This window comes from Ovis canadensis, chromosome 24 (genome assembly GCF_042477335.2).
Source record: "Ovis canadensis isolate MfBH-ARS-UI-01 breed Bighorn chromosome 24, ARS-UI_OviCan_v2, whole genome shotgun sequence".
Classification (NCBI taxonomy): domain Eukaryota; kingdom Metazoa; phylum Chordata; class Mammalia; order Artiodactyla; family Bovidae; genus Ovis; species Ovis canadensis.
The window spans coordinates 48,416,145-48,443,777 of record NC_091268.1 but is presented as its reverse complement, the minus strand read 5'-3'; the positions used below and the strand labels follow the sequence as shown (position 1 = coordinate 48,443,777).

Genomic DNA, 27,633 nt, shown 5'->3' with positions numbered 1-27,633 from the left:
GAGGAGAAAGAAGGAGGAAGGGAGGGAGGCAGGGAAGGAAGAAGGAAGGAAGGGAGAAAAAGAAAGAAATAAACAGCTAGGGAGGGAAGAAAGAAGGAAAAAAGAAAAATTATGTTTTGTTTCCTCCCCCAGGTAGTTGTTTGGCACCCAGAGGTGACTGCCCCTCATGTAGGCCACTGGACAAAGCCCTGGCTAGAGAAAATTTATACACACGATAGCTGGAGTTGGAGCCTAAACAGCTCTGCCCCTAGTTCACTGGATGAACTTGGGTACGTGGGTCAATCTTTCCCAGTATAGGCTCCCAGGCAGTGGGATGAAGTGGAAGGGTGGACCTTGGACAGACAGTTGTAGGCAGGGTGCTCCACACTTCCAGGGCTGGAAGGAGCACCTGCGCTTTGAAAGTGAAAGTGTTAGTCTCTCTCAGTCCTGTCCGACTCCTGGGACCCCATGAACTGTAGCCCACCAGGCTCCTCTGTCCGTGGAATTCTCCAGGCAAGAATACTAGAGTGGGCAGCCAGTGGGATTTTCCTGACGCAGGGATCGAACCTGGATCTCCCACAATGCAGGCAGATTCTTTCTGGTTTGAGCCACCAGGGAAGCCTGTGCTTTGGGGACCACCCAATTCCTCCGGCCACTTCTCTCAAAACCCTCCTTTCAGTAGTGCCTCCTCCTGAACCCTGGGCAGGGTGGCGCCAGCTCCAGGGCTCTGGCACTGGGAGGAGCAAATCCCTGAGCTCAGTTGTCACCGTCTTCCCTGGGGCCTGAACCTTTAGCACACTGCCTAGCTGGTGAGAGCCTCACCTCTCCCCCTCATCCAGCACCCCACCTGCCCCTGGTGCAGCCAGCTCTCACTGCAGGCCTCAGGGAGGGAAAGGACCTGGCCGAGGCCCCTCCCCCAGGCAACTACTATGGACCTCAGGGTCCCGCGACGTCTCTTTCCGATCGGTCCCGGTTCTCAGCCTCCATTGAGCAGGCCTGGATCAGACGGGCTCTGCACAGGGAAACCGAAGCTTCTAACTGCGGGCTTCTGTTTTTTCCAGTAGTCATGTATGGATGTGAGAGCTGGATCATAAAGAAGGCTGAGCGCCGAAGAATTGATCCTTTTGAACTGTGGTGTTGGAGAAGACTTCTTGAGAGTCCCTTGGGCTGCAAGGAGATCCAACCAGTCAATCCTAAAGGAAATTAGTCCTGAATAGTCATTGGAAGGACTGATGCTGAAACTGAAACTGCAATACTTTGGACACCTGATGCGAAGAGCCAACTCATTAGAAAAGACCCTTATGCTGGGAAAGACTGAAGGCAGGAGGAGAAGGGGATGACAGAGGACGAAATGGTTGGATGGCATCACCGACTCAACGGACAGGAGTTCGAGCAAGCTCTGGGAGATGGTGAAGGACAAGGGAAGCCTAGCTGGGCTGCAGTCCATGGGGTCGCAGAGTCGGACACCACTGAGCGACTGAACAACTGCGGCTTCTACACCGTCTAGGTTGCCGCATCAGAGCACACATCCCACCTAAGCCGCAGTTTTCGGATTCCTGATTTGCCTAGGGACTCGGAGGAGTGCTGTCGCTCTGGAAAAGATGAATGAAAGGAGGAGCGGGGCGGGGCCGGGTGGAGAGGGGCGTGGCAGTGGGCGGAGCGGGCCGCGGACGGGGGCGGGGCCGCGCAGGGCCGTTCCGTCGCTCGCCGGCGCCCCGCCCCGCCCCGTGCCGCAGCTCGGAGGCCCCGCCCCGGTCCGCCCCTCCGCTCGCTCCCCAGGCCGCCGCGGCGCGGAGCGGTTGCCGGAGCCGGTATCCGAGACGCGGCGGCGGCGGTGCCGCAAGCCCCGAGCCCACCTCGGCCCGGCCCGGCCCGCGCTCTCCGCTCCCGCCTCCCTGGCCGGCGGCGGCGGCGGCTGCGGGCGAGCGCGCGGGGCCCGGGCCGCCCCCAGCCCCAGGCCCGCCGGGCCCCGCCCCCCGCCGAGTGCATGAGGTTGACGCTACTTTGTTGTACCTGGAGGGAAGAACGTATGGGAGAGGAAGGTGCGCGGGACGCGGGGCGCGGGGGCGCCGACCTGGGGGCCGGGCGGGCGGGGACGCTGCGCTGGGGGGGAGACGGAGAAGCAAGGGGGGCCGGGCGCGGGGAGGGGGCCGGGCCTGCCCGCCGCGGAGGCCGGGTCTGCGGCGAGGCCGCGCCCCTGTGTCGTCCGGGATGAGCTCGTCCTTCAGAAGCCCGCAGGCCCCTCCCTGGAAAGCTCCCATCCCGTTTTTCCTTCCTCGGCCCCGGTGAGATGCTCCCTCCACCCCTCGCTGGCGGCGGGCCCCCTCCTCCCTTTCATCCCCGCCTTCTCCCATCCTCCGACCGCCGACCACCCCGGAGGAAGCCCGGGCACAGCCCACCCAGCCCTGGCCTCCATCCGTGCGTGCTGTGTCCATCCCAGGCTCGCCCTGGGCCACCCCTTATCGCGTCTCTAACCGGCCCTTGGAAGAAAGAGTCGCTGGGAAAGCCGCAGCCCTGGGTCCGAATAGCAGCCCCAAGTCTGGGCCGGCTCTCTGACCTTGAGCCAGGCGCTACCTTCTGGGCCTCAGTTTCCCTGTTTGTACAGTTGGCCCCCGCATAGTTGGCGTGCCTGGGAATCTACGGGCAGGATGGGCAGAGCAGAGAGATGAGTCCGCCGAAGCGGGTGGCCCCCACCCCACCCGCTCCCTGCACCAAACCCACTACCTGCTGTCCGTCTTGACTGGGAGGATGATCAGTCTTTCTTATGTCCCTTTCACCTACTGCGGCCCAAGGCTTGGGTTTGCAGGACAGTTACTGTACGAAGATCCCCATGATTCCCTCCCTAGTGTCTCCTTTCCTGGGTTTCCTCCTCTGAGCCATCTCATAGGCCCACCTGGTCCAACAAAGCTTCTACTCTGCCAGCTCGTCCAGCCCTGCCCTCCCCCCAGGTCTATGAAGGCCCACTTGGAGCCACCTTACGGAAGCTCCTAGGTCCCTGAGTCCTCTTGAAGGGGCAGGCTGTGGCCTTGGAGCCTGGTTGGTGACCTTGCAAGCCTTATCTTGTCCAGGGCTCAATCTCCCCATCTGTGCAATGGGAAGAGGCAAGCTGGGAGATCTTGCAGGGCCCACCCTGCTCCAAGGGTGCCAGGCCCCAAGGATGACTAAGCATGCCTAGTGGCCCAGCTTGAAGAGGTGCCAGGCCTCCCTGGGAGCAGGTATCTGGGAGCTCAGCCCTGAGGCCCTGGCCCCTTGTGAGGCCAGGGCATAGCCAAGCCTTCCAGGGGTCTTTAGTACAGGACACACCAACTTAGCGCTGTCCAGGCCCTGCCCTTTGAAAGAGCTCCTCTTCCTGGGCAGGCAGGAGAGGAGAAGGGGCTGTGACGAGAGTGTCAGCCACTGCCTTCCTTCTAAATCATGCTGCTTTCTTTCTCCGCATTTACACTGCCAGAGCCTGAGCTGAAGAATGCTCTTGCTGGGGGGTGGGCCTCTGCTACCTCCTCCTCAGCTTACAGAGAGAAATTGAGGCCCAGGGGGCCTTGGAGACTGAGCCATGGACTCAGCAACTCTCATTCTGTCTCCTGCTCTGTACGGACACTGCTCAGCTTGGGCGCTGCGTGTGTACAGGGGGCTTTGTGGAGGTGTACGTGGGGTCCAGCAAGGAAGGCCAGGCCTACAGCCAACGACCCCTCCTGAGTATGGTTCCTAACACCCTTTCCACCCCTGCAGGAAGCGAGTTGCCCGTGTGTGCGAGCTGCGGCCAGAGGATCTATGATGGCCAGTACCTCCAGGCCCTGAATGCTGACTGGCACGCAGACTGCTTCAGGTAGGGCAGGCTGGCAGGGGCTGGGGTGCCTGAAAGAAGGCCTGCCAGAGACGAGGATCTCTCTCTGGTCCTGGGCCTCAGTTTCCCCATCCGTCAAATGGGGCATCTGGCTTAGAAGCTCCCTGGAGGCCTCTCTTTTTTGTCATTCTAGACCTCTGAAGAGAGAAAAGGAGAGACCTGCATTTATGCTGATAATCCCAAGGCCTGATGGCACTTTGGCAGGCGGGGGGAGTGGAGGGTAGTCTACCCTTACCTTCTGGATGCTGGTGCTTCAGGGAGAAGAGGGAAACCAAGCAGGCCTTGGGAGGAGATGAGCCCCCGGCTGGTTGCAAAGATGCATAACCAGTAAGACCAGTCCCCTCCAGGACACCAACTCTCAAGTACAGGAGACTAGGATCAAGGTTGTGGCGGTGCACGTGGGGACGCAGAGGTGGCCCAGCAATCCGGTAGCACCATCCTGAGAAACAGGGCCAGGGGGGAGCCTTAGAGAGCTCTGTGGGGCCAGAGCTGGGGTCCAAAGGATGGGAGATTTTGCAGGTGGAGAAGTGTGGTAGGAAGCAATTCCAGACAGAGAGCCCAGCAGGTGCAGAGGGTAGAATGAATGGTGACAGGGCCTGGCCCAGTCAGTGGCCAGCAGAGTTCAGGCAGAAAAGCACCAAAAATGAAAGGAGGTAAAAGTTGGGGAGGCCCCGCTGGGGTCAGGGCAACCGCCAGCTAGCTGAACAAAGGGTTAAATTTGGGCACTGGAAGCCGCCAACAAGGATTTTTTTTTTCTGTTTTAAAAATAATTTCTAATATTTTCTACACTTTAGCAAGGGCCAGACACTGGTTTAAGGACTCTGTATTGCTGGATACGTGTGGTCTCCATTAGTTGGGACACAGAGTGGTTAATTCTCTTGACCAAAGACACACAGCCGCGGGGGTGAAATGAACATTGGCTGGGGAGCCCAGAGGAGAGGTGGGTTCTGAGTCCTGGGCTTCCCAATCAGGTGTTCAGAAGGAGGCCTTCGAGGAGGAACGGGGCTCTGAACAGGCAGAGAAAACCACATGCATGGAGACAGGGAAGGGGGGCATTGCCAGCAGCTGAGGCATGGGAACAGCTCATCCGGTTGCACAGAGGGAGTCGAGGGATGTGATGAGGAGGCAGAGTTAGGACTGATGTGTGAAGGGCCCTGAATGCCAAGATAAGGAGCTTCTGAAGGCAGTAGGGAGCCAGCGGAAAGTGTCAGGAAGCAGAAGAAGGTTGTGGGCGGGAGTGCTCCTGAAAAGTGCCATTCCAGTGGGCAGATGGTGGCCACGTGACAGGGAAGGGGCTGTCACAGTGGTTCAGGGATCTGTGCTCATAAGACCCGACCTGGGACAGTGACTCAGAGCAGAGGGAGTTTCAGATCTGAAAGGGACGATATTTGGCAAGGGTTAGTCATGTTAGCCACTATTCATCAGTGACTCCTGTGACGTCATGTCCTCAAGCCTTCACCATAACTGTAGGAGGTACTATCATTTGCCCAATTTCCATGTTAGAAACAAAGGCTCGGAGAAATCAAGTAACTTGCCGAAAGTTGCAACAGCCGGAGCTGGGACTCGAACCTGTATCTGTCTCACTCCAAGTCACTGCAGAGTTGAATAAGTCAGGGATGATGGGGGAGGAGCTGAGGGCTGGTGAGCGGCCGAGGCACAATCTAAGCCATTTGACTTCACACACCCGGGTGCAAAGGAGACCAGTGGTCCGTTGGGTCTGGTGGAGCTGGGGGCCAGGTTGGCCATGAATCACGCCCTGTCCTTGTTGAGCTGGAGAAGCAGTAGGCTAACCAGGGTGGCCCTGCCCTGCCCACAGCTGGCCGAGGTGATTCGAGACCAGTCCCAGGTGGAAAGTTCAGAGAAATCAGCCCACTGAGGGCCGGCAGAGGGGATTGAGATGAGGCTGAGAGAAATCAAGGGAAGAACTTTGGGGGTCCCTGTGTGTGGGGTGGGGAGGGAGGGAGTTAGAGTCTTGGGAGACATGGGGTGGGGCAAGAGTGCGCCTGCAGAAGCCAGAGAAGGGCAGAGTGGGGCCGGACACGTGGAACCCAACTTGGGAGGGGTCCCTGCTTTGTTCACCGGCAGAGGAGGGAGACCCCAAGTGGGGACAGTAGGGAGGGGGCACGTTGGGTTTAGTCCCTGGTGTGGTGGGGCCACAGGGAAGGCTCCTACAATGGGGCGGGGGCCCACAGGCAGTAAGAGTCGTGACTCCCACAGCATTTCAGGCCCCACGTTGTGTGGTTTTCCCAACAGCCCCCAAATCTGGTTAAGGCCGCCAGTCCTCACGCCCATGACAGGAAAGCAGCTCATAAAGGAGGGACTGGTTGCTGGGCCCCCGGAAGTGCCAGCCCCTGGGCTTTAAGATCTCGCAGTGGGCCCATGGAATGCCTCTGGTGTTAGCACTAGGTGTCATTGCCACCGCAGGGCCCGCCCCTTTTTCTCTCCCAGCCTCCTGGAAGGGTGGTCCAGGCTTCCTTTGGCCCAGCTGCTGCCTCCGGGAGGTCCATTCTCAGAAAAGTGTGGTGCAGGAGCCCCGAGGCTGCCGTAACTCTGGTAACATCTCCCTGGAGGCTGGTGGGGCCCGGAGGGCGAGAGCTCAGTGCGCAGCTGGCACTGGGGGCTGGAGCCCGGGCTGGGATGCGCCCCCCTCTTCAGGGGACTTTCAGGGAAGGAGGATGGACTGTTCGTGGAAGTCAGCCTCTGTTCCCTTGGGGGCAGCACCGGAAGAAGCAGCTGCTCCCTGTCCCCAGAGAGTCCCCGGAGCCTTTGTCAAAGCAGAGGCCGAGGGGGACTTCCCTGGCAGTCCAGTGGTTCAGATGCCACACTCCCAGTGAGGGATTCTCAGGTGGAGCTAGTGGTAAAGAATCCGCTTGCCAAGGCAGGAGATGCAAGAGACACGGGTTTGATCCCTGGTTCGGGAAGATCCCCCTGGAGGAGGAAATGGCAAGAATTTAAGGAAATTCTTGCCTGAAAATTCCGTGGACAGAGGAGCCTGGCAGGCAACAGTCCATGGGGTCACAAAAAGTCAGATATGACTGAACACACACACACACACACACACACACACACGCCCAATGCAGAGGGTGCAGGTTTGATCCCTGGTCAGGGAACTAAGATTCCACAAGCTATGCAGTGAGGCCAAAAAGAAAAGAGGCTGAGGGGCGTGGAGGGTGCCTTCCTCGGATGTGCAGAGCTGAGGGCAGGGTGGTGGCCAGGCCTCCCGTCTGCACCAGAGCCCAGGCAGTAGGGCCTTCAGCTGCTTCCTGTTCTGAGCTAAGACCAGGTCCCCCAGCGCCCACACCTCCGCATCCTCCTCCCCTGCCTCGTGGCCACGCTCGCCCCTCCCTCAGCAGCCTCCAATCCTCAGTGCCTGGAGTGGACGGGGAAGCAGCTCTGTCGGCCCACCCCTGCGCTCCCCACAGCCTCCGGGGCCCCAGAGATAGGCAGCGGCGAAGGATGCTGGCCTCCCCCCTGAGAAGACGGCGCGTCTTTCTCAGGAGGGCCAAGTAAGTGGAAAGCCCCCCTCCTGACCTGTCCCAGGCCTCAGGCAGGGCCTGCGGTGTGAGGGCTGGGGCTGGCTGGGGCTGGCTGGGGCCGGAGGCCACGGTGGGACAGACCCACCTGAGGCCGGGTTCTGGGGCATGAGAAGTGAAACTCCTTGGTCACTGTTGGCTGCCTGTTTGGGGGAAGCAGGCCGAGGCTGCGGCCCCTGGCCCTTCTGGTACAGGCTCCCATCAGGCTGGTCCCCCAGCTGCTCTTTTGCACCCTTGGTATCCAGAAATATGATTCTGGGTAGAGGGCACCCCTGGGAGGGATTGCCCTTTCCTTGAGGGGGTCATCCCGGTTTCCCAGCCTGGCCTGTTCAGCCCCCCACACCCCACCCCCAGTGCCCTTCTCTCCTGCCCAAGCTTGGCTGTGCCTTTGCCTGCTCTCGGGGAGGGTACAGTATCCTGGGTATTCCTCTCTGGATACCCTTTGTAGGGACATGACCTGCCCCACCTGCCTCCTCTGGCTCCTGCCCAGATAGGGGCCTGAGGGATGAGGGGATGCCCAGCGTCAGGGGCTCCTGTGTGCCTGCCATCAGCAGAGTCCACCGAGGCCCCAGGGGGCCAGCCACCAAGCCGCTGTGTGACCCTAGGCTGGGTCCGCTCTCTGAGGTGGAGGTCCTCTGGCCGAGGTAGAGGCTGAGCCCCAGGCTCCTGGGAGCAGTCCCGAGAACGCTGGGGGATGAGAACTGCTCCAGGCTGATGGCGTCGGACAGGAAACACTTCTGTTCTCCTCGGGGAACACCGTTTATAGGTGCCTGGCCTGGGACCTCAGGGAGCCGGCAGGTTATAACGGCAGAGGCTGGGGGGATGCAGGCAGCCTGGGGAGCCCGTGGCGGGGGGCATCGGAGCAGGCTGCGAGGAAGTGGTTATTGGGGAGCTGACTGCACGCTCAGCGCTTGAGTGAATCAACAGTCGCGTCTTCCAGGGCTGCTGCAGTGTTGTGTGTGCGTGAGCCAAGGAGTAGTTCTCCGGCAGAAGAGCAGTCTGCCCTGGAGGAAGGCGGCCGCCGCCGCCCCGCCCACTGGGGCGGGGGAGGGGGCTTCCAGCCGCCCGGGAGTCGGGGGAGACTCCCGCGGGGACACTCCCGCGGGGACACTCCGGTGACGCGGTGGAAGGGCGCAGTGGCTCCCGGGTCGGGGTGCGCGGCCGGCGCGCGCCGCCTCTGTGCGGAGCCCGCTCTCAGGCCACGCACCTTCCCTTCCGCGCTGGGTTAGAGCCCCCCGGGCGCTGCGCTAGGGACTTCCCTTAGGGACTTCCCCACCTTGGGGCGTCCTCCCGCCCCCTGGCTCGGTGCGTTCCTTGCCCGTCGCCCACCCTGCGGTAAGACGTCCACCCACCGCAGGGGCCGTGATGTCGGGGCAGGAAGGGCCGCGGGGGCGCCCGATGACGTCATGGCTCTGATCCAGCCGCTTCCGCCGCAGCCGCCGCCTCTCACATCCCAGCGCCGCCTCCAGGAGCTCTCCCTGCCCACCCCCCACCATTGGAGGTTTCAAAACCTGGGCATTTTGTGCTCCTCTGCCACCCGCCCCCACCCAAAGCCCTGAGTTGTGGTCCCCAGCGCCTCCCCTCAGGCTTCCAGACAGCTGGGAACGCGCTGGATCTTAAAGGGACAGCGTCCCATCAGGGCTCTGGTTGCTGTCCCCTCTCTCCTCCTCCTCCTCCTCCTCCGCCCCCACCTCCTCGCCAGTTGCCTAGTTCAGGAGCAGTTAGGGAGTACAGTCAATGAGCGCTGCCACCCTGCAGGCTACAATAGAGTGGAGGCCTCCCCGGCTGCCTGGAGCACGGGGCTCTCTGACCCAGTCCCAGTCTCTCCTGCCCTCCTCTCTCCTAGATTGTTCCCCCACTGAGCTAGGAGCTCTGAGCCTGGTCCTTCTATCCCTGTGTGACTTTGGCATATCATGCAGAGCACCCAGATAGCAGCAGAGCTGGACGGATTCCCTAGCAGTTCTCTGCATGGCATGTCCTCAGGCTCAGACATACCTGTGCATGCCGGGACCCCGGGTCAAGCTCTACAGAACCCAGCAGGGCTTGTACCCAGGGTGGAGGGGCTGTCGGTTGCTCAGAGTCCATTCTTGAATTTGCTCACCCTGGCTTAGCTGGGCTGCTGGTCACCACCCCACCAGGACCCTTGAGCGTAAAAAAGCCAGGCGATGTCACTCTAGCTCCTGGCCTGTGGAGTTGTGCCTAGGAGAAAACCTCTACATCATTTCTCCCCACCTGCCCTTCAGGGGCTCCACCAGCCAGGCCTCCCTGCTCCTCATGCCAAACCCTGTTCTGACCGACAGCACCCATGGGGCTAGCTGGAGTCTAGGAAGCCAGGAATTTTCCTTGTCTTAGCTGACTGACTGGTCTACACTGAGCTGAACTCCTGCCTTGTATCTTAGTGCAACTGGGAGCATCTTTGTGGGGCCTGCACTCCCCATCTGTATGACCTTGGGTGGAATAGACCCTCTCAAGTTCATCTGCCTCGTCTCTAGAAATCGGGATAGCCATGCCTGCCTCATGGTAGCCTATGAGGACTAAGTAAATTTAAGCAAGAAGTGAGCCTGTCATACAGAGTGAAGTAAGTCAGAAAGAAAAAACAAATATCATATATTAATACTTATCTGTGGAATCTAGAAAAATGGTACTGATGAACCTGTTTGCAGGGCAGGAATAGACACACAGATGAAGAGAACAGACTGGACACAGCCGGGGAAGGAGAGGGTGGGATGAAGCGAGAGAGCAGCTTTGACATATACACACAACCATGTGTAAAACAGATAGCTAGTGGACGCTGCTGCGTAACACAGGAAGCTCAGCTTGATGCTCTGTGATGACCTAGAGGGGTGGATGAGGGGGTAGGAGGGAGGCTCGAGAAGGAGGGGATACGTGTATACTTAGAGCTGATTCACGTTGTACAGCGGAAACCAGTAGAACATTGTAAAACAGCTATACTCCAATTAATTTTTTTTTTAATGGGAAGATGCGAGCACTTGGTAGGTCTTCACAGCTCCAAAAAGTCACCTCCATTTACATCAGCAGCCTCCTCATTGCTGGGAATGGGAGGAGAGGGAGGGAGAAGAAGCAGACTAGACTAGATGAGTGGGTCTCACGGTTCATTCCAGTGCCCCCTGCAGCCTGAGTCCTGGGCTCCCAGGTTCTTCCCTGGGCCTGAGAGTAAGTCTTCTGCCCACACTTGGCCCTCTTCCGTGCACGACAGGGGATGGGGGCCTCACATGAGAAGCACTTCTCATCCCAGGGCTAGCAGGTAGGCCAGACACTCTGGGTGCAGAACTGCTGTGGTGGGGGCGCAGGGGTTGTGATTTGAGGTTGCACGCAGGATCAAGGCTTCTGGCCAGTGGACCATGGTGGAAGGAGTGGGGTGGTCACCAAATCCGTCCCTAAGTCCACTCGCCAAGCCCTGTGCCCAGAGCAGGCTGCCTCCATCCAGAGAACACACCTTTCTCTAATGCTGCCTGTGGACTGGCAGGGCCCAGGTGTGGGGGCAAAGGATGGGCCCCTCTGAGTCCCAGCTCCCCTTCCACCCAGGTGTTGTGAATGCAGTGCCTCCCTTTCGCACCAGTACTACGAGAAGGATGGGCAGCTCTTCTGCAAGAAGGACTATTGGGCCCGCTATGGCGAGTCTTGCCACGGATGCTCAGAGCACATCACCAAGGGGCTGGTCATGGTAAGTTCGCCCCCCAACCTCACCTGGTAGGTGCGTGTGTGTGTTCACAGGTTACTCCCTGCCCCAGATCTCTCTCCCATCATCTCTCTTGTTCTTCTTTTCACTGGTTTTCTGATTCCCTGGTGCCTCCTGAGCCTGTTTGTCTGTCTGTATCCCTCAGTCCCCATCTGTGGAGCCAGCTCTGCCCCCAAGTTGGTTTGGGGCTGCCCTTCTGAGAGGAGGCAAAGGGGAGAAGCTACAGGGGCTGAAGGAACCTCTGAGCTGGGTTGTGGTCCCCCTCCCTGCATGCCCCCTCGCACACACACACTTGCTTCCAGGTGGCTGGGGAGCTGAAATATCACCCCGAATGCTTCATCTGCCTCACATGTGGAACCTTCATCGGTGACGGGGACACCTACACGCTGGTGGAGCACTCCAAGCTGTACTGGTGAGTGCCAGCCCCTCCCTGATTCTGGCGTGCCCCCAGGTCTCCCACGCCAGGGCCCTTCCCCTTTCTGTGAGGGGCGGTCATGGTGACAGTGCAGAGACCACTGGGAAATAAGACACCGCAGTCAGATGGGGGAAGCCCGAGACATCAGCTCTCTTCCTGGCATCACTGCTGTGCAGCTCTGGCGCCAGCGTGAATACTGACCCTGTAAGCTCAGGACTCATCCCCAGCAAGACTGCCCACACCCCAGACCCAAGTGCAGTCCCCAGGCCACTCACACTTCTGACCAGCTGACTGCAGACTCAGGGATCCCCACAGCCCCCTCAGATTTGATACTTCACTCAGTGACTCACAGAGCTCAGGAGAGCACCGCAATCATAGTTTTTACTAAAAGCTATACTACAAAGCTACAGTCGTCAAAACAGTATGGTACTGGCACAAAAATAGAAATACAGATCAATGGAACAGGATAAAAACCCAGAAATGAGCCCATGCACCTGTGGTCAATTAATCTATGACAAAGGAGGCAAGACTGAAAAGCTATAAATCGGGACCAGCCAGGTGGAGACACACAAAGGGCCAGGTCCGGGAAGTCTGGAATGCAGCGCTTCCATGCATTCCGCTCATAGAATCAGGCATGTGATCCGTTCTCCCCAGCATCACCAGAGTTTTTATTAGGATGTCATTATGTGGCATAATTGACCGAATCACTGGACATGGGGTTGAACGTGGGCTCCTTGAGGTCAGACTGGATCAGAGTGGCAGCCTTTCATCATGTGACCAGCCTACTGGTGACCAGCCTTCTGGTGACCAGCCTACCCCTACCCCACCCCCACCTGAATTGGCTCACTAACATTAACTCAAAAAAAGACAAAAAACAATAAAAATTTTGGTTCAACACATGAGACAGGGTGCTCAGGGCTGGTGCACTGGGATGACCCTGAGGGATGGGATGGGGAGGGAGGTGGGTGGGAGGTCAGGATGGGGAACACATGTACACGCATGGCTGATTCATGTGAATGTATGGCAAAAGCCACCACAATATTGTAAAGTAATTAGCCTCTAATTAAAATAAGTAGAAATTTTGAAAAAGAAAGAAAAACAGATAAAAGCAAACACAAAAACAGCTCAAGTGTGGGTTGAGGGGGCTCATGAAAAAAGAAGACACACTCCTGAGGATTTAGAGCCTCTTTCCCAGGAACTAAGGACAAAGATCAGAGAAATCCTTTAGTGTGGCAGCACTGATAAAGCTGGATTTGAGGGCAGCATGGCATTTGAGGCTACCAAATGGACTTTTAATGACTTCCTCCCAAATGGGATTTATTCCCAGGCCTCATCCTGGCCAGCTGACAGTGTAGACACCCCAGAATGACTGAGCCCCAGAGAGGGGCAGGGCCTGCTCCCAGCCCACCAAGCAGCCAAGACCCTCCTCCTCCCATGGGGAGCAGGAAGGGGAGGGTGGAAGGAGAAAAGAGCCCGGGACTGAGGGATTGTGGGGGGTTGATGCTGCTGGCTGCCCTGATGCACTTCTCTTCCCACTCTTTGGGTCCCCACCACTGGCGGCTCTTGCAGTGGACACTGCTACTACCAGACCGTGGTGACCCCCGTCATCGAGCAAATTCTGCCCGACTCCCCTGGCTCCCACCTGCCCCACACGGTCACCCTAGTCTCCATCCCGGCCTCAGCTCATGGCAAACGTGGCCTCTCGGTCTCCATCGACCCCCCTCACGGCCTGCCGGGCTGCAGCACGGAGCACTCTCACACCGTCCGCGTCCAGGGGTGAGTGGCTGGCCTGCGAAGGCTGCAGCTGGTGTGGCTGTGGGCACGGATGCTTTAGGTGGGCAGGCCGACTCTGGGGCGGGGACTGAGAACGGGTAAGTGTGAGCCCAGATGGAGCCCAGCTCCAACAACCTGGTATACCAGCTGTCTGATCCAGTCATTCCTCCAAGAGAAAAAATCTGTAACAATTGCCAGATAAAATATTTAAAATGTTCTCTTTACTTACTGCATGACCGAACAAGAAAGAGAAGTAACCAGGTCAGGAACAGGTGAAGAAGGGAGCCTGAGGGTGTCAGCAGAGCATGGAAGGCAGCCATACCTTGAGGGCAAATCTAAATCGGGGGAATGAAGTTTCACTTTTGATGTCTTCTTGTGGCTGAGCATCTCTCAAAGCCCAAGTGACTAGCTCTAGGAAAGTGAGTCTAATAAGAGACACTTATCCCTTCTCCATAAAGTTGCCCCCCCGCCCCACCAAAGTGCTCTCAAGGTCAGGAAGAACAAGAAATAAACCATGCCTTCCACCAGCGATTTCTACCTCTCCTTCCCAGAACTGGAAAATAAACTGATTTGAACCTGAACAGAAGGGGAGAGGGAATCTCCCCTGAGAATTAAAACACTTCGGTTTGCCAACCAAATTGACAAGCCTGGGTGGTTCAAAAAGCCTCCAGGAGAAATTGTAAAAGTTTAAAGTACTTCTCCACTGGGAACGTCCCTAGGCCCTGACAGAAGCAGATGCAGGTGGAACCCACCTCCAGGCTTCAGAGAATTTCCCGAGATAAGTGTCCCAAGGAATAGGAGCCGATCAGTCAAAAACCACAGAGCACGTGTGGCAACAAGGCCCTGTGAGCGCAAGCCAACAGCAGCAACGGGGCAGAAGCAGACCTACAGAAACTGCAGACAGCGAGATTATCAGAAACCATGCAAAATAAGCGCACTCCCTGTGTTTTCTTTCCTGTTTACTCCATGTGTTTTAATAAGTGAGAGATGCTTGGGAAAAGTGAGTAAAGAGTGGATGAGTGTGGAAAAGGACCAAATAGAACCTCTAGAAGTGAAATACAGGTTTAGCAGTAGAGCAGGGTTTTAAACAGCTGAAGTGAGAAGCAGAAACACAAGGTGAAAGTAGAGAAAGAGAGGCTAAGGTGTACTAAGAAAGTAGAGAGGCGTAAGAAAGTGAGCCTGAGAGAGTAGAGATAGAGAGGACAGAGTGAGTGGATCTAATTATCCATCTAGAATCCCAGAAGAAGAGAGAATGGGGGAGAGGCAGTATTTAACAGCTGAGAACTTCTCAGAGGGGATAAACGATGTCAGTCCACAAACTCAAACTCAGTAAATCCCAAACAGAAAAATAAGAAATCAACCCATGGACCACCCCACCTAGTGAAACTACAACACAAAGGCAAAATATATATATATATATCTTAAAAGTAGCCATAGGGAAGAAACAAATTTCCTTCAAAAAAAGACCAGACTGTGGTCTGGTGGTTGAGACTCCAGGCTTCCATTGCATTGGGCTCGGGTTCGATCCCTAGTCAGGCAACTAGAAATCCTGCATGCTGCAACTAAGACCAGGCACAGCCAGATAATTTTAAAAAGACAAAACAGAATTCTATACTTGATGAGAATGTCCTTCAGGAGTGAAGGTAAGGGGCTTCCCTGGTGGCTGAGTGGTAAAGAATCTGCCTGCCAATGCAGGAGACATGGGTTCAATCCCTGATCTGGGAAGATCCCACATGCTGCAGAGCAACTAAGTCCGTGCACCTTATTGAGACTGTGCTCTGGAGCCTGGGAGCCACAACTACTGAGCCCAGGTGCCTGAAACCTGGGCTCCACGATGAGAAACCTGCACACTGCAACTACCAGAAAAGCCAGCACTGCTACGAAGACCTAGCACAGCTCCAAAAGACAACAAACAGATAAATCAGTTAAAAATTTTAAAAGGAATGAAGGTGAAATAAAGACATGTTAAAGCAGACAAAACAGGATTTGATACCAGCAGATCATCCCTAAAGAAAAGTCCAAAGGATGTAGAGAAGGGCTGAGATGCAGGAAGAAATGGAAGCTAAGGGGGCAAGCCAGTGGCTCATACGCTGTGCAACACTGAGCTGCTTCCTTGTCCTCTCCGAGCTTCGTGCTGCTGCTGCTGCTAAGTCGCTTCAGTCGTGTCCGACTCTGTGTGACCCCACAGACGGCAGCCCACCAGGCTTCCCCGTCCCTGGGATTCTCCAGGCAAGAACACTGGAGTGGGTTGCCATTTCCTTCTCCAATGCATGAAAGTGAAAAGTGAACGTGAAGTCGCTCAGTCGTGTCCAACTCTTTGCGACCCCATGGACTGCAGCCTTCCAGGCTCCTCCATCCATGGGATTTTCCAGGCAAGAGTACTGCAGTGGGGGGCCATTGCCTTCTCCTCTGAGCTTCATAGTCTTTGTGTAAACCATGAGGGAGTCAGATACCTTGGAGCCTTCTAAGATTTCTCCTGGACCTTCATGGACCCTTGAGAAATAATTGCCTGAGTGTAGGACAACTACCCCCTTGGAGTCAGTGGACTACTCCTTCCTTGGGAGTCAGTGAACAGTTCTCGCATGCTTGCTGGGTACCAGGCCAGTGCCTGGTGAGAAGTGAAGATGGTTGGGGCGGGAGAGGAGAGGGTAGCGGGGGAGAGGAGGAGGCTGGACTTGATGCTGTGTTTCCAGCCCCATCTGGAGCATCAGGCAGGCCAGCAGCTGCCTTCCGCACACAAGTGAGCAGATGGACTGGTGAGAGAGACAGGGAGACTCCCAGACCAGCTGGACCCTGACAGCCAGGCAGAATTTTAGGAACAGGGAGTCAATGACACCTCCTCCCTGCCTCCCTCACTGGGCGAGCATTCTTTCCAGCCAACGTCTGCTTTCCCAGCAGTCTGCGAGGGGCCACACCCTTCTCAAAAGCAGCCCAGCTTGCCCCAAGGCTCCTGGCCAGATTGAACTGTTTGTTTGAAGAGTCTTAGCTGGCCACTTTTTATTTTGTTTATGTGTATTTTGTTTATAGCAGCATTGAAAGGGAAGTTAAATTTATCTTTGCCCCACCCTCCCCGCTACTTGAGTAGGAGACTGAGACAAGGGAGATGGAGAGTCTAAGGAATATATATATATACACACTTTCCTATTGGTTTTTCAGCCAAGCCATGCGGCTTGCGGGATCCAAGTTCCCTGATCAGGGACTGAACCCAGGCCCTCCCCCCCCCCCCCCCGCCCCGCACCGCAGTGGAAGCGCAGAGTCCTAACCACTGGACTATCAGGGCAGTCTAGGAAATATATTTTTAAGGCCGTATCCTTGGAAGAAAAGTTATGACCAACCTAGACAGCATATTAAAAAGCAGAGACATTACTTTGCTAACAAAGGTTCGTTTAGTCAAAGCTATGGTTTTTCCAGTAGTCATGTGTGGATGTGAGAGTTGGACTATAAAGAAGGCTGAGCGCTGAAGAATTGTTGCTTTTGAACTGTGATGTTGGAGAAAACTCTTGAGAGTCCCTTGGACTGCAAGGAGATCCAACCAGTCCATCCTAAAGGAAATCAGTCCTGAATATTCATTGGAAGGACTGATGCTGAAGCTGAAACTGCAATACTTTGGCCACCTGATGCGAAGAACTGACTCATTGGAAAAGACCCTGATGCTGGGAAAGATTGAAGGCTGGAGGAGGAGGAGCCAACAGAGGATGAGATGGTTGGATGGCATGACCGACTCAACGGACATGAGTTTGAGTAAACTCCAGGAGTTGCTGATGGACAGGGAGGCCTGGAGTGCTGCAGTCCATGGGGTCGCAAAGAGTCAGACACAACTGAGCGACTGAACTGAACTGACCTGGTCCACAAGAAGTCTCTGTGATAATATAGTCACTATTTTAAAATTTTTATCTTGAAAAATACCAAATTTATAGAAAAATTGCTGAAATAATAAGTGTACTGAATACCTATACACCCTTTCGGGCTTCCCAGATGGTGCTAATGGTAAAGAACCAACGTGACAATGCAGGAGACATAAGGCACGTGGGTTCAATCACAGGGTCGGGAACATCCCTAGGAGGAGAGCATGGCAACCCACTCCAGGGTTCCTGCCTGGAGAGTCCCGTAGAGAGGAGCCTGTCCATGGGGTCGCAAAGTCAGACACAGCTAAAGTGACTTAGCACGTGTACACCCTTTACCTAGGTTCATCGTTTTTAACTTTTTATTACATTTGAGATGTGTGTGTCTTTTCGTCTATGTATATCTAGGTGTGGGTGTATCAACATGTATATATATATTTATTTGTATATGTTCATACACACAGTTATTTACTGAATCATTTGAGAGTAAGCTGTAGGCACTATTGACTCATCCTTTCCCCAAATACTTCAGACATTCTCCTGAAAATAAAAGCATTCTCTTTATGTAATTGCCCACTGTATCCTATAGTGCAACTATATGACAGGAAATTCACCATTAATATAATACTTTTGTCCAGTATACAACCCGAACTCGGATTTTGCCAGTCGCCACAATGCTGTCCTCAAGTGTCTTCAGTTTCTTTTAACCTGTGCCAGTTCCTCCACTTTCCATTGTCCTTTATGCCCTTGACATCTGTGAAGAGTGCAAGTCTTTTAGGAGGATGTCCCCCGCCTCCGCACTTGGGTTCCTCGTCCCTAGATTTAGGTCATGCATTTTCCCCGCGTAACTGATGATGCTCTCTCCTCCTCTGTGCATCTTAGTGGTAGACACAGGAGGTCAATAAAGTGCGCCCTTTACTGGGGATGTCAACTTCGATTATTTGGTTAAAATGCAATCTACTCTCTCTGCTGTAAAGGATTTTTTCCCCCCTTTGCAGTGTAGCCAGTGAGTGGTCTGTGAGATTTGAGTCTGTAAATATTCTGTCCCCAACCACCTTTTACTAAATGGTTCTTGCCTTCATGATAAGTCTTCCCTGTAGCAGTTTTACTGTGATGGCTACAGAGTGATGATTTTTCTAGCTCTGTTCTTCCTGCTTCATTTGTTACGTGATTTCCCTGTGTAAGGAAGCGCTGCTCCCCCATGTGAGAATATACTCTCAATAATTGAAAAATTGTTAAGACTCTGTTTTTCTTAAAGCTCTGTCTCCTTTCTCTTCTGCCCACCACCACAACCGTATCCCCCTGCCCCAGCCCTTCCACATCTCAAGGCAGAGGCAGACATTCCTTGAAAAGCTTTAATGAGGACAAAATGAAATCAGATCATTAACACTCAGGAGGAGTTAAAAGAAGCAAAGGAGTGTGGCAAGCTGGCCATTCTGTGACTTAGCTCATGGCCGACTAATGGAAGCCACCAGCCCCACCTCACCTGCAGCTGTGGTTCAGGGAAGGCTGCTCACCCCTTCCTGCCAATCTCGGGAGTGGGAGCCTTAGGCTCATTTTGCAGGGCACATTTTGGGGTCAGGCGGGAAGCCAGTGGGCCCAGACCCTCTTAGGCCTCTTGACACTCGTCTGCCCCAAGCATCACAGGCAGTTGGCAGAAGTCTGCCCTCCGTAGCAGAGACAGTGCTGTGTTGCACAGGAGCCCCCAAGCATCTCGTTGCTGCTCTTGCTGTTCAGTCACCAACTTGTGTCCAACTGTTCTGCGACTCCGTGGACTGTAGCCTGCCAGCTCCTCTGTCCCAGGGACTTTCCAGGCAGGAACACTGGAGTGGGCAGCCATTTCCTTCTCCAGGGGATCTTCCTGACCCAGGGATCTAACCTGCATCTCCTGCATTGGCAGGCAGGTTTTTGTTTTTTTTTTTTCATCATCTGAGCCACCAGGGAAGCCTGAGCATCTTGTATAGTGGGGCAGATACCACAGGGCATGGCACTTTCCACCACCCATGGCAGGCGTTGCAATTAATGTAGAACTCTTCCCACCAAGCCAGACTTCAGGGTTCTGGACAACTGCCACCCACCAGTCACACAAGACAGCATGGTTTGCCCTCATAATCCTGATCTGGTCCCCTTGGCCTTGGCTCCCTGGGGCAGGCAGAGGTCTGACCACTGCTCTGTGTCCGCAGAGTGGACCCAGGCTGTATGAGCCCGGATGTGAAGAATTCCATCCACGTCGGGGACCGGATCCTGGAAATCAATGGCACGCCCATCCGGAACGTGCCCCTGGACGAGGTGCGGGTCCCAGGTCTGGCAAGCGGGGTTGGAGGTGGTGCCCTTGTGCCTGCTCCCCACCACCTGAGACTCACCTGTCCACATGCCTGCTCTCCCCAGATTGATCTGCTGATCCAGGAAACCAGCCGCCTGCTCCAGCTGACTCTGGAGCATGACCCCCATGACAGTCTGGGCCATGGGCCGGGGACTGAGCCCAGCCCCCTGAGCTCCCCGGCTCACACGCCCAGTGGGGAGGCAGGCAGCTCCAGCCGGCAGAAGCCCGTGCTGTAAGTCAGCCCTGCACCGTGATGCTCTGTGTCTTGTTACTTTCCCTGATGCTGGGCCTCAGTGGGGGTGGGGAGGGGTGGTCCCTGCACTCCAGTTGCTCACAGTCTGATGGAGAAGTCAGCCCTGCAAAAAAAACAAGAACACGCCAGCAAGGGGTGCAGGGAGCTGGGAAGAAGAAGGGGAATGAGAAGGAGGAAATGGGGAAGCGGCACCCCCAGCTGGTGGTGACAGGGCTCCCAGGGTGGACCGGAGCCCTGGCTTCAAGGAGCCGCTGACCTGGTGCTCAGGCATCTGTTTGTGTTGCAAGGTGGGCTCCAAGGCAGCAGCTGGTGGCCAAGGTCCCACAGCACAGTGATGTGTCCCACAGAGACCACTCTGGTCCCCTTTGCAAGAAGGTGCTCAGGACCAGAGACAGCCCGAGGGCTGTGATGTGGTCCAGGCTGGAGGGGCCAGAGGCACCTCTTAAAGGGAGGTGAAGGGTGCAAAGAAGCCCAGAGACAGCCTGGTTCTCATGCTACTCACTCTGGGGCCTGCTCAGGACTCCTGGTCAGGGGGACACCTGGGGTGACAGCCTTTACACTAAGAAGCAGTGACCTTGAAGGCCTGTGTTTCCTCCTCCCCCGTCTGGAGCTCAGGTCATCCTGCAGGGCCACCTAGAGGCATCCTGCGCAGGTCCTCCGCCTCTGCACCTCGGGGCCCGGGACTCAAATGCTAGGAGACAAAGCATCTGATCCAGGGTCGTCAGGCAGAGAAGGCCAAGGGCAAACATTCCTTCCTGAACAGGAAGTCCAAGCCAGACAGGGCACAGAGTGCTTGCATTTGGGTAGGGCAGGGGTCTCATGATGGTCCCGGAGAGCTGCCTGGCGCCACCCTTCCTGACTATGGGCAATTTACGTGGACTGGCATCGGTGACGCATGGCAGGCTGGGGGAAGGGGCAGGGCTGAGGCCTGGCGTCCCCCAAGGGGCCCTCGGTCAGGGCCCCACCTGCCACCGGTGGCACTGGGCTCTGGTGTGTCTCCCCAGGAGGAGCTGCAGCATTGACAGGTCCCCGGGCGCCAGCTCGCTGGGCTCCCCGGCCTCCCAGCGCAAGGACCTGGGTCGCTCCGAGTCCCTCCGTGTGGTCTGCCGGCCGCACCGCATCTTCCGGCCTTCAGATCTCATCCATGGGGAGGTGTTGGGCAAGGGCTGCTTCGGCCAGGCCATCAAGGTACAGGGCATGCCAGGGAGGGAGGGGACTGTCTGAGGGTGACCTGTTGGCCCTCCACCCTCTTCCCACCAGTGTCCCCAGGAAGCCACAGTGGAAAGGTGTCTGGCTTCCAGACTCCCTGGCCAGGGCTCACCTCCCCCTGGGCCTCGTCGAGCTAGCTACCGTATATAGGTAGACTGCGTGAAGGAGGTCCTGGGACAGTGGCTTCTCAGAGTCAGGATGGGAGGGCAGCCCAGACTGACCCTGAAGGCTTCCTCCCCCGGGCCCTCCTACTCAGCCTAACGTGGGCTGCTTACCCTCTCCACACTCTCGCGACCGGCCCTCTCCTGCCTCTGATGTTCTCTGGCAATGACCAGCCTAGAAGGTTCAGGTTTATAGAAAAAGCACCAGCCAGGTTGCCCATGTCCACCAGCCAGGCCTCAGCCCCCGGCCCCGTGTGTCCATCTGCCTGGGAAGTGGTGGGCCTCCTGCGGGGCGGCCTGGAGCAGAGCCCGTGCCCCGCGTGTCCCCACGCAGGTGACGCACCGAGAGACGGGCGAGGTGATGGTGATGAAGGAGCTGATCCGCTTCGACGAGGAGACCCAGCGGACGTTCCTCAAGGAGGTGGGTGAGGGGCCTGCCCCACGCTTGCCCATCGAGAGGGGGTGGGTAGCAAAGGGCTCCGGGAGGAAGTGATGCTCAAGCTCTCATCGAAAGAAGACAGACTGCCGGGGGGGCAGGAGGGGCAGGGACAGCCCTGGGGGTGGGGGCAGCCCAAGCAGGGGGGCGGGGGCGGCGGCAGGTGTGGCAGAAACCCCCAGCGAGAGGGTGGGGTGTGGAGACTCCCCCTCCTTCGGAACTGTCCATGGTGGCTTCTGGTGGGACAGTGGCGGGAGAAGATGGGGGCGCAGCCTTTTTGCACCCCGCTTCCCAGGTGAAGGTCATGCGATGCCTGGAGCACCCAAATGTGCTCAAGTTCATCGGGGTGCTCTACAAGGACAAGAGGCTCAACTTCATCACCGAGTACATCAAGGGTGGCACGCTCCGGGGCATCATCAAGAGCATGGTGAGTGCTGGGCAGAACCACACCCTCGCCCCCACCCCACCCCCACCTGCGTCCCATCCCAGTTGCTCCCACTGAGGGACCCTGGACCCAGTGGCTCCTCCCTGGACCCCAGTCTCCCAGGCTCTTCACTGGGGATAAGCCTCTGATCTCAAAGCTGCTGTCAGGGAATTGTTTGGAATTGTTCACCCACACCCCTTAGAGGGAATAGTTGTGGGTGTCGTAGAGAGTTGGGGGGTGGTCATCAGCCCCTACAGGACGCTCACCCCCTCCTGCCTTTCTCATCCACTGTCCTGTCCCTGTGGCCCTGTTGGCTCGTCCTGGACATTCTCCCCCCTCACCCCCACCCCCAGGACAGCCAGTACCCCTGGAGTCAGAGGGTGAGCTTTGCCAAGGACATTGCTTCTGGGATGGTGAGTAGGCTTTGATTTCAGGGGCGGCACGGGGTAGGGGACTTCCCTGACGGTCCAGTGGTTAAGAATCCATGCTTCCACTGCAGGGGACATGGGCCTGATTCCTGGTCAGGGAACTAAGATCCCGCCTGCCTTGCTTTGCAGTTCCCCCCGACCCAACCCCTGCCAAAACAATTCTCTACCATTCCTAAATTCCATAGGAAGCTTCAAGAGAGGACAAAGGGAACCCAGTAGGGGGGCAGATGGGAGTCTTGCGGAGGATGACAAGGGCGGGGCTTGGGTCCCTCAGCGCAGCTGCCCCCTGATCTCCATGCCTCTCTACCCTCAGGCCTACCTTCACTCCATGAACATCATCCACCGGGACCTCAACTCCCACAACTGCCTGGTTCGTGAGGTGAGCAGGCAGGCCTGCAGGAGGGGCCAGTGGGACCCCCGCCCACCACACTCCTAGCAGGCTGGGGGTCTGCTGGGATGGTGACCTTCGCAGAGAACGGGTCACACCAGGCTGCACCAGCCGCTCTGGGCCCGGCGGAGGGCCTGGATGTGGGGGCTGGGGCAATCAGGAGAGGTTTACTGAAAGAGATTTGGGGCAGGGAGATGTACTTCAGTGGGAGGCAATGGGAACAGGCAGCCCAGGGTCTGAGGGGCAGTGATGGAGAGACCACAGGCTGCCCCCAGAAGGCAGAGGAGGGAGTGGGCAGGTGGTGGCGGGAGCGTGTCTCAGCGAGGCCCTGCTTCCCTGCCACCCTAGAACAAGAACGTGGTGGTGGCCGACTTCGGGCTGGCGCGGCTCATGGTGGACGAGAAGACGCAGCCTGAGGATCTGCGGAGCCTCAAGAAGCCAGACCGGAAAAAGCGGTACACGGTGGTGGGCAACCCCTACTGGATGGCGCCCGAGATGATCAACGGTGAGTCAGGGGCCCTGCCAGGCACATCCCCGGGGCCGCACGGTCCCAGGTGGAGCTGCAGGGGGCAGAGGTCCCGGCCTCCTCTTCCTCCTCCTCAAGTCCTGTCATTAGTTTCCTTTTGCTGCTGCAACAGACTATCACAGCTTGGCTTAAAAAGCACAAGTCATCCTAGGGACTTCCCGGGTGGTCCAGTAGTTAGGACTCCATGCTTCCAATGCAGGGGGGCACAGGTTCGATCCCTGATCAGGGAAGTATGACCCACTGAAAATGAAAAGTGAAAATGTTAGTCATTCAGTCATGTCTGACTCTTTGCAACCCCAAGGACTGACTATAGCCCACTGTCGTGAAATTCTTCTCTGTCCATGGAATTCCCCAGGCAAGAATACTGGAGTGGGTAGCCATTTCCTCCTCCAGGGGATCTCCCCGACCCTGGGAGCCAACCCGGTTTCCCACATGGTAGGCGGATTCTTTACCATCTGAGCCACCAGGGAAGCCCTACATGTCTTGAGTTTCACCCAAAAAATTTAAAACTGCGCAGGCAAATTATCCTATAGTTCTGGAGGTCAGGAGCCCAGTATCAGGCTCGCTGAGCTAAAGTCCAGTGTCAGCAGGACTGCGTTCCTTCTTGAGGCTCGAGTGGGAAGGATCTGTTTCCTTCCCTCTTCCAGTTTGCAGAGGTGGCCTCACTCCTTGGCTCCTGGCCCTGCCTCCGGCAAGGCCAGCAGTGTAAGCACCCTCTTCTTTCCGACACCCATGTCCTGTTACTTCTCCTACCTTGACCCTGACTCTCCGCTCTCCCTCACAAGGACCTTTGTGATCAGAGGACTCAGCCAGCTAACCCAAGATCATCTCCTCATCGCGAGATCTGTAACTGAGTGACACCTGCAAAGTCCCATAAAAGGCAGCACATTCAGGGTCCAAGGGTCCAAGGAGCAGGCGGTCCCTGGACAGGGTCTAGGGTCTCTCCAGGACCGTTATTAGGCCTCCCACAGAGCACCCTTCTCCCAGTCCATTTCTTTTTTCCGGCCTGTCACACAGTGATCCCATGTGTGTCTGGACGGGGGGTGATAAACTGCATCCACAGGCAGGGGACATGCAAACCCAGGGTCAGGACAGGCAGACTCAGGGTCATCTTAACACCAACTCTGATCAAAGTTAATATAAGCCACCGCCTAATAACATAACTGGTAAAGTGAAAATGTTAGCATTAGTTGCTCAGTCGTGTCTGAATCTTTGCAACCCCATGGACTGTAGCCCACCAGCCTCCTCTGTCTATGGAATTTCCCAGGCAGGAATACTGGAGTAGGTACCCATTTCCTTCTCCAGGATATCTTCCCGACCCAAGAATCGAACCCAGGTCTCCTGCACTGCGGGTGGATTCTTAACTGTCTGAGCCGTCAGGGAAGCCCTTGTAAAGTGGAGTTAATAGTCCCTATCTTGAAGAAAAGAAAAAGAATAAAACAAACAAACAGAAAGAGTCCCTATCTTTAAGAAGTGGCATGAAGATTGGGTAAGATATTTGTAAACTAGTCAGGATTCAGTGAGAGTGGCTGTCCTGATTATCTTTAACATCATTAGGTAGACGGTATTGTTCCCATTTTACAGCTAAGGCAGGTTGAGGCTCAGAGAGTCTGTATCAGTTCCTGAGGCTGCTGTAACAGATGCACACAAACTGAGTGCTTACAGCAGAAGTCTGAAATCCAGCAGAGCCTCGCTCCCTCCAGGGATTCCAAGGGAGAGTCTAGTCCTTGCTTTGTCTGAGCTCTGACCCTGGCATTCCGGGCTTGTGGCCACATCGGCCCGATCTCTGCCTCTGTTTCCACGTGGCTGCCTCCTCCTGTATGTCTTCTCCTTTTTCAGTCTCTCTCATGAAGACAGTTAGGATGGCATTTTGGGGCTTCCGCGCTGGCTCAGTGGTAAAGAATCTGCCTGCACTGCAGGAGATGCAAAAGACTCAGGTTCAGTCCCTGGGTCGGGCAGATCCCCTGGAGGAGGGCATGGCATCCCACCCCAGTGTTCTTGCCTGAGAAACCCCACGGACAGAGGAGCCCAGCGGGCGGTAGTCTAAAGGGTCACAAAAGCTGGACACAGCTGAGTGAGTACACATGCAGGAGGGCATTTAGAACCTGCCCAGATAATCTAGGGTGGTCTCGTCTCAGGATCTTGAATCATATCTTCAAATCAGTTCTTTATCTCTCCAAAAACAGTAGCACCAACAGGCTCTGAGGGTCTGACACAGTTATCTCTCGAGGTCACCACAGGGTCCACGACATGCCTGGAGTCACAGAGTTGGTTAGTGACCGAGCTGGGCCTGGAACCCCTTGCCCAGGGCTTTCACCTTGACTCCCCCTGCCCACAACCAGCCACCAACCACCACCCCCCCAGCAGGCTGGCTCAGCCTGGGTGGGCCCAGGTAGGGTCAGAGCCCAGGGCACGATCCTGCGGAGGCTGTTAGCATCTGCCTCCTGGTCCCCGCCTGCGGGTCAGCGCATTCCCCAGCGGGCGGTCCCCAGCCCAGCCTCCTCGCTGGCTGGCACCCCCGGCCCTGTGACCATGGTCTCTCCATCCAGGCCGCAGCTATGACGAGAAGGTGGATGTGTTCTCGTTCGGGATCGTCCTGTGTGAGGTAGGCTCCAGCCCCCTCCCCACATGCTCCAAGCTGCAGGCTGGAGGCCTGCCGGGCCCCCAGGCTAGGGAGGCTGTAGGGACGGGCCGCCCGCCGCCGCCTGCATCCCCATGGTCAGACGGGTGCCAGACCCACCCTCAAACCTGTCCGGGTGGCACCCAGCCCCAGGGCCCCCCGGGTAACTGCCAGGCCTCATCTGGACAGATCATCGGGCGAGTGAACGCTGACCCGGACTACCTGCCACGCACCATGGATTTTGGCCTCAACGTGCGAGGCTTCCTGGACCGTTACTGCCCCCCAAACTGCCCCCCGAGCTTCTTCCCCATTACCGTGCGCTGCTGTGACCTGGACCCCGAGAAGAGGTGAGTGGGATGCAGGGCTTAGGGCGGGGTGTGTGTGTGGGGTTCCCAAGCAGAACCGGAACCCACCATGCCTCTGCCTCCTGTCTCCCACCCCCCACCCCCTGCCCAGGCCCTCCTTTGTGAAGCTGGAGCAGTGGCTGGAGACCCTCCACATGCACCTGGCTGGCCACCTGCCACTGGGCCCACAGCTGGAGCAGCTGGACAGGGGCTTCTGGGAGACCTACCGGCGTGGCGAGAGCGGACTGCCCGCCCACCCTGAGGTCCCTGACTGAGCCCAGCGCCCCCCCCGGCTGCCCCCGGCTGCTTCCAGAGAATCTGCCCGGCACCGGATTCCTTTACAGGAGGCGACCCGGGTGTGCCTCCCTCACCGGGGCAGCGGGCACCCAGACCCTCCCCCGCGCCAGGCCCTGCCTTGCCCCATCTCTGCCCCTGGCCCCAGAGCTGGTCTGGCCGCATACACACCATCACCTCACCCTGCCTTACCTCTGTGTCGGTGGAGCCGCCCCCTCCCGCCTCTCCTTGCATGAGCTGGAGGGCCCGTGTGAGCTGCGCCCCATCCCGCACCTGCCCCCCGGCCCACCCCCACGCACACTCTGCTGTCTGCAGTTCCTCCGAGGCTGGGCTGGAGGACAGGCCGCCCCCCAACCCCCCGCCCCTACTGTGGCCCTTCATGCGTGTTGCCAGGAGCAGACAGGGAGTCTGGGGCCCGTCAGCCCCCCAGCGGGTTGTCTGGGTAGCAGCAGGTATAGATAATTATCCAAACCCCCAAAGGGAGAGAGGTCTGCTCCCATGGGGCAGAAGTCCCGGGGGCCAGACAGCAGCCCTGACTCACTTTGGGTCTTTTCCTTTCTTTATTGAAGCCACTTTAGTGGGAAGCAGGTACCAGGCCTCAGGGAGAAGGGAGGGTCCCTGGAGGGGAGGGGGGAGCCGTGGTCCGGGGGCCAGAGCTGCTGGGGGGCGCTGCAGAGGGTGGTTAGGCAGAGTCCCCCAGCCTCCCAGCCCCCTGAAGTTCATCTCAGCACCCCCTCCAGGCCTCTCCCCAGGCTCCTTGCCAGTGGCTGAAACAGCCCCTGCCCCTCCCCACACCCCTCTGTCCTCTGGGTTCTTTCTGTGTAATCTATTTTCTAAGAAGAGTTTGTATTATTTTTTCATAACGGCTGCAGCAGCAGCTGCTGGGGGCTTGGGGTTTTATTTTTTTTCGGCGGGCGGGGGTGGGGGGGCCATTTTGTCACTTTGCCTCAGTTGAGCATCTAGGAAGTATTAAAACTGTGAAGCCTTCTCAGTGCACTTTGAACCTGGAAAACAATCAAAAACAGGCCCATGGGACTATGACTCAGAGAGGTGACAAGAGTCATCTCCATCCAGGAATGGGGACGTCTAAGGAACAAAACCCAGACTCAGAATAATAAAATAAATTCCATCCTCCCCACCCCCA

At 56.9% G+C, this 27,633-nt stretch overlaps 1 protein-coding gene and 2 long non-coding RNA genes across 4 annotated transcripts; 1 reads left to right on the top strand and 2 right to left on the bottom strand.

Annotated features, from left to right (window-relative positions):
* The first annotated feature begins 1,742 nt into the window (after window positions 1-1,742).
* On the top strand, window positions 1,743-27,633 carry LIMK1 (LIM domain kinase 1). 2 transcript variants are annotated; one of them, XM_069571498.1, is made up of 16 exons: window positions 1,743-2,021; window positions 3,706-3,802; window positions 10,900-11,038; window positions 11,356-11,465; window positions 13,038-13,244; window positions 19,267-19,372; window positions 19,472-19,638; window positions 20,664-20,847; window positions 21,364-21,450; window positions 21,761-21,892; window positions 22,243-22,302; window positions 22,631-22,696; window positions 23,054-23,210; window positions 25,781-25,836; window positions 26,041-26,198; window positions 26,308-27,633. In XM_069571498.1, exons 1-16 carry the CDS (start codon window positions 1,967-1,969, stop codon window positions 26,468-26,470), a joined length of 1,944 nt encoding a protein of 647 aa, XP_069427599.1. In that variant the 5' UTR covers window positions 1,743-1,966; the 3' UTR covers window positions 26,471-27,633. The 2 variants fall into 2 exon arrangements, with proteins under 2 accessions (XP_069427599.1, XP_069427598.1); XM_069571497.1 differs by lacking the exons at window positions 1,743-2,021; window positions 3,706-3,802 and adding an exon at window positions 7,080-7,326.
* Window positions 18,425-20,511, bottom strand: LOC138429771 (uncharacterized). Its single transcript, XR_011252881.1, has 2 exons — window positions 19,447-20,511; window positions 18,425-19,327 (listed from the first exon to the last, which is right to left on the bottom strand). It is a non-coding gene; the product is annotated as an uncharacterized lncRNA (long non-coding RNA).
* LOC138429772 (uncharacterized) lies at window positions 22,889-23,810 on the bottom strand. Its single transcript, XR_011252882.1, has 2 exons — window positions 23,684-23,810; window positions 22,889-23,471 (listed from the first exon to the last, which is right to left on the bottom strand). It is a non-coding gene; the product is annotated as an uncharacterized lncRNA (long non-coding RNA).

Excerpts from the sequence above, each read along its gene's own strand:
- LIMK1 (XM_069571498.1), top strand. The coding sequence starts at position 1,967 with ATGAGGTTGACGCTACTTTGTTGTACCTGGAGGGAAGAACGTATGGGA. Across the intron at positions 21,893-22,242 it reads GGGGCATCATCAAGAGCATG|GACAGCCAGTACCCCTGGAG; the intron begins GTGAGTGCTGGG and ends CCCCACCCCCAG. Across the intron at positions 26,199-26,307 it reads GACCTGGACCCCGAGAAGAG|GCCCTCCTTTGTGAAGCTGG; the intron begins GTGAGTGGGATG and ends CCCCCTGCCCAG.